The sequence below is a fragment of the Antedon mediterranea genome, chromosome 1, assembly GCF_964355755.1.
Source record: "Antedon mediterranea chromosome 1, ecAntMedi1.1, whole genome shotgun sequence".
In the NCBI taxonomy this organism is placed as follows: domain Eukaryota; kingdom Metazoa; phylum Echinodermata; class Crinoidea; order Comatulida; family Antedonidae; genus Antedon; species Antedon mediterranea.
In genome coordinates this window covers 12179066-12189141 of record NC_092670.1, presented here as the reverse complement: position 1 = coordinate 12189141, position 10076 = coordinate 12179066, and the positions used below count along the sequence as shown (strand labels likewise).

Genomic DNA, 10076 nt, shown 5'->3' with positions numbered 1-10076 from the left:
ATTGGTTAAAAGTGTGCGTTGTACTGCATCCGAGTGGAGAACCAAGACCACCTCATGCGTTGCGCATGTACGTTAGTTTAAGTTGGTTATTGAACTTTTGTATGCCTACCGTACAGTAGTTTATAATACACACGGTGTTAATTCTCTGGAAGTTTTAAGCTCGGTCGATTCCATTATTTTGATGGAGACATTTAAAAAATACATTTTTTTAGCTTTTTTCTGCAAAATCAAAGCTATTAATAGCAAAATAATACACTTACATAATTTCCATTTTTCTTTTGCGAAACCTATTTCAACCTCTCTGTTTTTAGTCTATTTCTAATCCAAATATTTATAAATTCGACACTCCCATTCACTAACCAATCAGAACTGCGCATGCTCCTTGAAGTTCTCTCCGAGATGTAACTAGTAGCTAGCGATTATACCATTGTTAGTGTGTGAGTAGCGATAAGTCAGTGCTAACGTCTCTGTCGCTGGACGGCTCTTCTGTTCGATATGGACATTACTGTTTAAGAGAATACAAATGTTATACTTGGATTTGTTATACTTTTCAAGGTAATTTGTACTACCAATATGATATTTTTTATGCTCATATATAAAAATTGTGTATATATTATCGTGGGTTCTATTTATAGATCTATAAAAATATACACACCCAGCCAAACGCACGAGTAAATAGACTGCGACCTTCAAAACCACAAGTTGCATTGAAATCATAAATATTGTTTGATTTTGTTTATATTACAGTGTTAATTAAACAGCGTGACTGAACGTATTAAGCACACACAGAACTAGCTTAATTCCTCACTAGTTGAACTCAATTTACTGCTGAACTGACCGTGTTCACATGGAAGGAACCGTATACTTTGTATCCGCAGCAGGAAAGTTTGTATGTTTGAAGTGCTAGGATAATAATCGCCTAAACAAAGAGACAAAGCTGGTGTGGTTTATTGTATTCAGGGGAAAAGAGACGTTATCAGGGTCTGATAACCGTTGTTATGAGCTAAAACAGCGTTGGAATGCCGGCCTGCATATATACTGCTATTAAAACATCACCACGCCGATAATATTACTAAAGATTGTTTGTTTATTGTATTTTTACGGTTGTGAATTGAATTGAATTTTCATCACAAGATCACTGCCACTCCTCATTGATTGAAGAGTTAATGAAACTATTTCCAATAATCGATTGATTTGTATAATACCGGCATGATGCTGTCATCAATCACCTATGTATTCGTAAGTACCTACATCTTTCTTTCAAAATATTGAATAGGCCTAGGCCTATATTAATGTTCAGATAAGTGGTTTCTCCCCCGTTTCTCCTTTCTAGGCTTTTTGCAAGCCTCCCAACCTAATGTATCTGTCCCAACCCCGACAACACACGCGCTCACAAAATAAACAATTTGTTTAAAAAGTTTAAATTACGATGTTAGAATGTATTGAATACGTGCAATTGCGCGTACAACTCAAAAGTTGACATTCTCGAATTATTTGTGTTACTGCACGAATTATACACGCGAGTGTCATGTCATATAGAGAGTGCCACAAGCAAAACAATGGTAAATGGTGGAACGGTTAGTACTTTGTGGAAAGTGTCAGTGACGAGATTTCCGAGCTAAATGTTTTATAAAACTTAGGCCTATTGCCAAGCCTACATCAGACGATGGTATAACTTCACAGGTATATCACAAATCACGGCACAGTAGTTTGTTTAGTAAGGATATATTTTAATACCCATTTTAATACATCACTACTATATGACCTACTTTTAGTAAAATTAGTAATCATGTAGTCTTCTTCACTTTAAACCAAAGATAAACCCAGCAATTACATCTTATTCTTATTAAAAAAATAAATTTTTGTAACAAAATTATATCGTGCACTAATCAAAACGACTCATCGTTCCTTGTATGTAGATTTTTGAACAAACGAGGTGTTTCCATCAATCAAACACCATGAATGAATATTAATTATCATAATCCGCGAATTGATTAAGCATGGACCTAACTAATTTATAGGTCCATGGATGAAGCAGTATTTTATACCATATATTTTAATTTTGCATTGTTTATTTAACCAATACTCTAGCTAGGCCCAGTGTAGACAAATTGAACCTTTGAGCATTTTGATCACAACAACATTTTGTCGGCTGTGCACTACTTTGTGCGGTGATAAAAAGTAATTATAACCATAATGTATGAGTTTTTAGGCAAACTATAATCGATAATTTAATATGTGTAATACTATACTGCTCTGAAATGACGGGCACGTGTTGCATAGAATATATATTTATGACCTACCACACTTACAATCCTCCTACCTGTAAAATTTACGATATATAGGCTGCAAGTATTACATTACAATTTATAAACAATACAAATATAAACGCATCTCATAATTCATTTACATTTCCATTGAGTAATTGATTCAGATCATAAACTGTACTTGATATCTATAAATAGAACAGATATTAAACCTAGCGGAATCGTGTTGTCGTTGCATGTTGGTGAAATCGTTTTTAGACTTTAATCCGAAGCAAATACCAATACCAACAGAAAATATTACTACAATTGGAGTCCTTGGGTTTCCCACAGATGGAAAAATAAATGAATAGTTTACACAATAAACATTAGTCTGTGTACCATTGCTAATAAGTATTTAATTAAAGACATTACGGTAATAATAATGTGTCTGTACTTTTTAGGTCAACACATTCCTATTGTATATTGATGAAATATTAAAGAGAACATGCTACATTTTGTAGGACATTGATTAACCTCGCAAATAAATACTAGTAGGCGTATTTCCTAATCCTGGGGCGAATGTTAATAAAACGAAACGTAAGAATAGATTTTGTAAGCGATTGTAAGTAACTTTTGTAGCGTACACGCTGCGGTAACTTTGTACAGTACATAAAACCAACTTACCCGGGTAAAAAACTAAAGTATGAATGGGCCTAAGAAGATCAGTTTAGAAGTCATGAGGTAGTATGTCATGAAAATAAGATGCATCCCGTCATTTGAAGACACCCAGTTCAGAATTCACCAGTTATCTCTGAAACACATGGTCTGGTGAAACTCTAGTTCATACACGTTATTCCCATTGGATCCCATGAATTTGATTTCTTGAGCAGTACCATTTATAGCAAATAAAATTTACTAATTGTAGGCCCTATCTAGCCACACCATATGCCAGATACTATGTATAGTGAGATGGTTAAGTTACAGTTAATATGTTATGGTATGGTCCTGGTGCCCGCAGTAGACGTAATACTGCAGAGTGTTAAACGTTGCTGTAGGCGATACCGTACTTAGAATCTGCAAATTAATGTATAAGATCTATATTACAATTCCACTTTTCGTGCCTATAACAATATCCCATGTGATACAGGTTGATGTCAGAAGACATGATACTGCATTGTGTTAATTGTCACTAGACATGATACCGCTTGTGGATCGAGTGCATGATATGGAATGTTAGGCGTTATGTCCTTGGATACAGTTCATTCCTTTTACTCTATTGTATCCCATGAGAGAATCTTTCACAAATCCAATTAATGCTGTAACCGTTTATCTAGGATTACGGTCGGATTTTGTCAACGATCTCATTTCTTCCTTTCTGTCAAAATATTTCAGAATAAATGATTACATTTGCCGTCATTCGGCTATTTGTAGATACACGGCTATTTAAAATATTAATTGTTATTTGGTTTACGGATCATGGCGATTCAGCAAGTAGACATGTAGCTTAACAGTTTGTTTCCTTACCAAATAAATGTTATGATCCAAAGAAACACTGTAATTTGCTCGTAATTTGCGTTATTACAGAAACGTACCTCCATTTTTGTGCAGAATATTAATTTTTATAAATTGCATTTTTTTTAGTGCTTAACTTCGTTTCTTCATATCATTATTTTGGACATCAATATTAAAAGCTCGAATTTAATTTACATAACAAATACGGTCGGTATCTAATATCAGCATCTGTGACGGCTAGGATTATGGAACTAGAATTTCGAACAAAAAGATCGTAAAACAATTTATATAACCGCGTGCATTGAAAGACAATAATTTGTGTATCAGCGAAGCGGAGGTTTAAACAATGAAAGAAATGGAGAAAAACCTGGTTACTCCAGGTGGTGCAATTGTGGGAGGAGTTTGATTATTTAGTTTATTCATGGAAACTATTGAATAATTTGATATATTTATGAATATATTAACTAGGCCTAATTAAATTACTTTAATATAATGTGAATATGTATTTAATTTAATTAATTTCATGAATATACATTAATTAATTAAATTATGAATATGCATTAATTGATTACATTTGATATCATGAATATAAATGAATTAATTTAAATAATATGAATATTCATTAGGGGCCAAATTAATTAAATTTACATAATGAATATGCATTAATTAATAATTTTATGATTAATGCATTAATTCATTAAATTAATATCTTGAATATGCATTCATTCATTAAATTAATATGAATATGCATTTATTCATTAAATTACTGTAATATTATGAATATGCATTAGCCTAATTTATTAAATTGATATCATGATTAATACATTTTAGCAAATTAATTTAATATCATAAATATTCATTAACTAATTTATTTAATATCATGAATATGCATTAGCAAATTAATTTAATATCATAAATATTCATTAACTAATTTATTTAATATCATGAATATGCATTAATTAGTTATTTTAATAGTCATGCTTTAATACTAGTAACGTAAATAAATAATTATTTTGATAGTCGTAAATTTGCACCATTCTCATTTGTTTTAGTCCTCATTTTTTTCTTGTTGGCAAACAACTAATCATAGTTTATTCAGGGAGATGTAAACATCTCCCTGGTTTATTGTTGAGAATTTAAAGAATTAACTAATTACATCCACTCGATAAATGATAGGCCCATTACTGTGGATTTGAATTTACGTGTGGTGATTAGACTTAATTTGTAATTCGGATATTAAACGGTACAAATCCACACTACTAAACGTTATTACATACGTCTCTTATAGCACATTTAATGTTTGATAAGAAGTGATTTATCTGTTATAATACAAATCAGTTATTCACACATTGGCCTATATTGCCAAAAAACATTGACGTTATAATGTAATTTGGAATTTAATTTAGGCCTAGTATGTATTATTTTTATTAACGAGACGACGTGTGTAATAACCACGTGCAAACGTTTCAAATTCATTTTAAAAAAGAGACATCAATATCCCAATTAATTATTATCCAGAATGTATATGTCTGTTTTAACTTAGCCCAGTCAGTATACCGTCTTCTCACTTTTAGAATTTGCACAGCTAGTTAATGTTATTCATCAATGTTGCAATAATGTGCAACATTTTCGAAAATTACTTGGCAAAACAACATTAAAATACTTAAAAGTAAAAATATTTAAATTACACTATTAAAATACGATAAAAGCAATAAATTAAAATACCGTAGGCCTATTATTAATAAGTGAGTTAAAGCTTGGTTCTAGCTAGGACACAACGCAAGAACGTAAGCGCAACGTAAAACGTACATGATTTGACCTATTACAAGCGCGATGAATTATTCGAACTGTTGCTTGCGTTGCGTATCTGTAATTCCTTGCCTTGCGTCCTAGTGGGAACCAAGCTTTAAAGAAGAATTTCTATAATAAAACTGGAGCACATTAGGCAACACTTCATCAGTCACAAATTCAACTAAAGCACATTTAATTGTTCAAACGTTCTTGATGTTTATATTTGTCTGCACAATTGTACAACCATCATGCAATGGAAACGGCTCCCAAAATTAATCATCATCATTAGGCCTACCGGTAATTTGCGATCCCTATTTAACTAGCGTTTACGTGTTATCGCTCTTCCAATTATGAACAAAACACAGCCTTGGCTGTAAAGTGGTTTTATCCAATTCTATTGCATTCAACTTTTCGAGGTTTATCTGAAATATTTTTGTACAATAGGTGAATCATGATCAGCAAATAACAACTCCTAGTAAAAAGCACAATGCACCTTTGTAACTTTTAACAATTGCTAAAAAAAGAGTAAATTTCCCCAGAATATCATTACAATAAAGCATTTTTTAAGGAATGCCAATTATCTTTTTTGAGGAAATATAAAAGTCAGATAAGAGACCGTGTCTGAAATTATTCTACTGCATTTACTGCAGTAACTATTATTTTGTTTTACTGCAATAACGTATCGTGTGGTTTATTATATTTTTTATATATTTTTTTTAATGTTTTTTTATAAGTTTATTTCAATGAAGTTTATGACGCAATCACTGCAAGTTATACACATTGTTAAATAAATGCATAAACAAGTTAAAAAGTAAACAACATGTAGATGCTGCAGTAACTGCAGTAGACTAATTTGACATGATCCCTTAGTACTTTTATATAACTTTTAGATACCGATTTAAATTTGTTCTACTTCCTTCAGAGTCTAGTTGAAGTACTATTAAATCGGTTTAATGGCACAGTAAATATTTTGTTTCGTAATTTTAAAATAAACAATTAGTTCTTCAAACATAATTTAATTAAAAATCAATTTAAAGAAAAGTGAAGGCGCCAAAGCAATAGACTGAAAGATAACAATAATAAGCGCTCACTTAATTTAATATCAACAGAGGGCGTGATTTTGAATGGTTCCGCCCATATTGAAGACACCTTTACTCGAGATTTCAATCCGCTTTATAACGTCACCAATTTATCGATTTTCTTTTTGTGACAATTTATTAGAAAACAGGACACTGCGCTAATTTGTTTATTTTCTTTTTTTTAAACTTTTTTGATTATGAGAAGACAAAAATGTAAATATAGCTGTTCACACGCGCACACGCACTAGAGTAACTGTAAGCGTGCATAAACATAGTCTAATCCAAATCGCATCAGAGTACGGTAACATCGGACTTTATTGTGTTATTTTAAACTCTCTTCCTGTCGCGTAGTTAACTCCAATAAGACTCCGATGTACCTCGAATTTTTAATAACTTACAGCTTGTATATACATTCGATCAAGGCAATTTGAAATAACGCTACTGTATTATACGGTTGAACACGTAACTGTAACTCCGATTGAGCGAGAAAAGTGCATGTAGGCCTAAACATAGCTTAAAATAGGAAAGCTAGTAACTCGGTGACATCCTTATTTTCTGTTGCTTTTTTATTTTCTAAAAATAGTATATGAAGGATATAACACAAGGACATTAGTTACCGCTGTGGGTAGATAATAACCGCACTACCATTTCCTACATTGGAATCCGGTCATCTTGGGTCACGTATAAAATTAGAAAAGGAAATATCTATTATGAAGCAGTCAATAGAACCTTTTATGTAGTTTTTTAGAAGTGGGCAGATTGGAAAGTGGTGAGCCACAGAAGACAGCTATAGCGTTTCATGTAGGCCTAAAAAATAAAAGTGAAAAAAAAGACTTCACACCAAATTCTACTTTTTGTCGACATGGTTAGTTAGAGAACTTTTTAGCAACATTGGCCAAGCTTCATATTCATAATGTATATTGCATTTTTAAATAAGTTTGAGATACCAATAGATAATACGGGCCCAGCTGAATTCATTTTTTTTTTCGTTATCAGATAGGCCTATCAGCAATCGTTCTGTTAAAAGTAGGCCTAGGTTTATTTTCCTGTTTATTCGCTTGTGCATTGATATATTCCACGCATTATTTGGTGTGTATACGTCGTTGCGTTCTGTTGGGACCAAACTTTATTGGACATCACATTTTAAAATCAAATTAAACAATTTTCAGATATTCTTATTCTATTTTTAGAAAAGAGACACACATAAAGTAACCTTGAACCAAGTCAATCCGTTGTTTGAATTTGTTTCACTTTGTGATTTATAACGTCCAACCTATGCAAGTTATTGTTTTTCTCTTTGTACTTTTTATCATCCATAAAATGTTAATTATCGCTGTTCGTTGACTTAATTAAACAAAAGTGAAATACAGTAGATGAATTTTTCTAGAAATACTGTAGCCCTACTATACTCGGTAGGCCTCTCTACAGTATAGTCCGCTTCGAACCGATTAAAGTTATATAAAAATACAGTTATGTAGATTTTCTACCTGCTTTCCAATCATGTTCAGATTCCGAGAAATCAATACCTTTCCTTCTTGTTGTTGAAAGTTGTGAAGTGGGCGATGGCGATGTGGCTCCATGGTGACTATGCCTAGGAAATCAACTGTTTTCATGAACAATTAACTTTAAATCCAAGTCGTAAAATGCACATTTTGTGGCCATGAGTTGAATGACCTCTTTAATATTTGTATATAATTATAATACTTTGTATACTAGGCCTATAGATAATGTATCTTGATTCTATTATTCTATTGAATGTCTGTACCGGATTTTAAAAACTTCCGGAAGAAATATAAAGTTCAAAGGCCAATAACATAAACATAGCAATAATAATAATATTAATAAGTAAAACGGTTATAATATTGAAAGAGTGTTATGTCCATCATAATAATAACAAATCTAGATTAATAGTAATAGTAATAGGCAGTACTATTATTTTTCTGAACAAAATAAATATTTATTTTAAAATGATAATACTTAAAGAAAAGAAGAAGAAACGATATCATAAAGAGTGTATTATGGACTACGGTACCATTTAGGAATGTTGGTCTGATCTGGTATTTCATTTGGAATGAAATAAGTCTTTGTTGAAGGTCCTTTCTATTAATGAAATTGGCAATTTTCCATATTTTACAATCAAACCCTTTTAATAACATTCGCTGTCTGGTCGTCGGTTACTTACCTTAGGCCTATGTCGTTCATCATGAAATCTGTTAAATGGGTTCCATTTGAATAATGAATTTATGTCGTAATATGTAAGTTCTGTAAATCCTATAGTATAATTTTGGCCTAAGAAAATGTGCTATTGTGTAGGCTAGAAGGTGGACTGGGATTGTCGTTGGTCTCAGATAATGGGTTCATGAAAAGGACAAACATCGAACATTATTACTCCCATGGGGTTCGTTCGATTTTTGCTTTAACTTGTTACCCACTTAATGAGATAGAAGGAAAAGTCTTGAATTGAACTTAGAAAGATTCACGTGTTTTTGTTTATTTTAAACCACTTGTTCAGATATTAAATTACTTGTTAATTGCAGTAGCCCTTGATGATTTATAATACTGTGTTATTCTAGATCAATCTGATTTATTTGTGTAGCCTAACGATGTTTGCAAACTATCGGTTATTCATAATAAAGGTTTTTTTTTTCCTGAAACGGTAAGTGCCATTTCTAGTGCCAGAAAACCCCCGTTTTTTAACAACAATTCTAAAAACCAGGTTTTAGTTCAATATATTCTCTGTTCTGTATCTCTACATATGCCTTAATTTGTCCAGTATCGTCAACGGCAAATTCTGGTATTTTGTACAATATTACATTATCATACATGTGACGCCTGTTGTAGGCATATTATGTAAAAATTAGTATTATAGTTTATCATACCTTCAATCTACAATAGCCGCTATCTATGTATTTTGTCACATATATGTATTTTAATCTTCGTTATCCCAGATAGCATTGCTTAATTGTATGCATTGGCAGTAGTTCAAATACAACAACCAAACAGGTTGAATAAAATTACGAACATGACATTAAATGGAGTTCATCTTTAATAAGGGAAGACAAAACATTATTTAAAAACATTGTATCGTTATGAAATCATAAATAATAATAAGAATAATTAATCTGTAAAGATGACAAAAAGCGCCCTATACAAATAATAATAATAAATGTGACCGGCCAAACAATAATACAATAAGCTATTAACTGGTGTGTCATCTATAGGCCTAAAGAAACAGAAAAAAAAATTTCAACCGCCGGTCGTGAAAACCGTAGATGATTAAACCAAGTATATAATATAGTTGTTAGTTGTTACTTAGCAACGCGGTATATTCCCGGATGTCTTTTTGTTAAAATGATGTAGACTCTTCCGGGACCTCTAACACTTTTACGTGGTCACTCCGGGGAAATGAGTTAATATGACTAACATTTTCGGTCATAATCATAACAAA

The 10076-nt window shown here is 31.9% G+C and overlaps 1 protein-coding gene across 1 annotated transcript in view; it reads left to right on the top strand.

Annotated features, from left to right (window-relative positions):
* The first annotated feature begins 444 nt into the window (after positions 1-444).
* The window catches only part of LOC140056641 (corticotropin-releasing factor receptor 2-like), a 43979-nt gene continuing 34347 nt past the window's right edge, over positions 445-10076 (top strand). The window contains exons 1-2 of the mRNA XM_072102083.1: positions 445-555; positions 748-1239. Coding sequence (XP_071958184.1) covers positions 1210-1239 — 30 coding nt within the window. The 5' untranslated portion in view covers positions 445-555; positions 748-1209. The remainder of the gene's footprint in view (positions 556-747; positions 1240-10076) is intronic.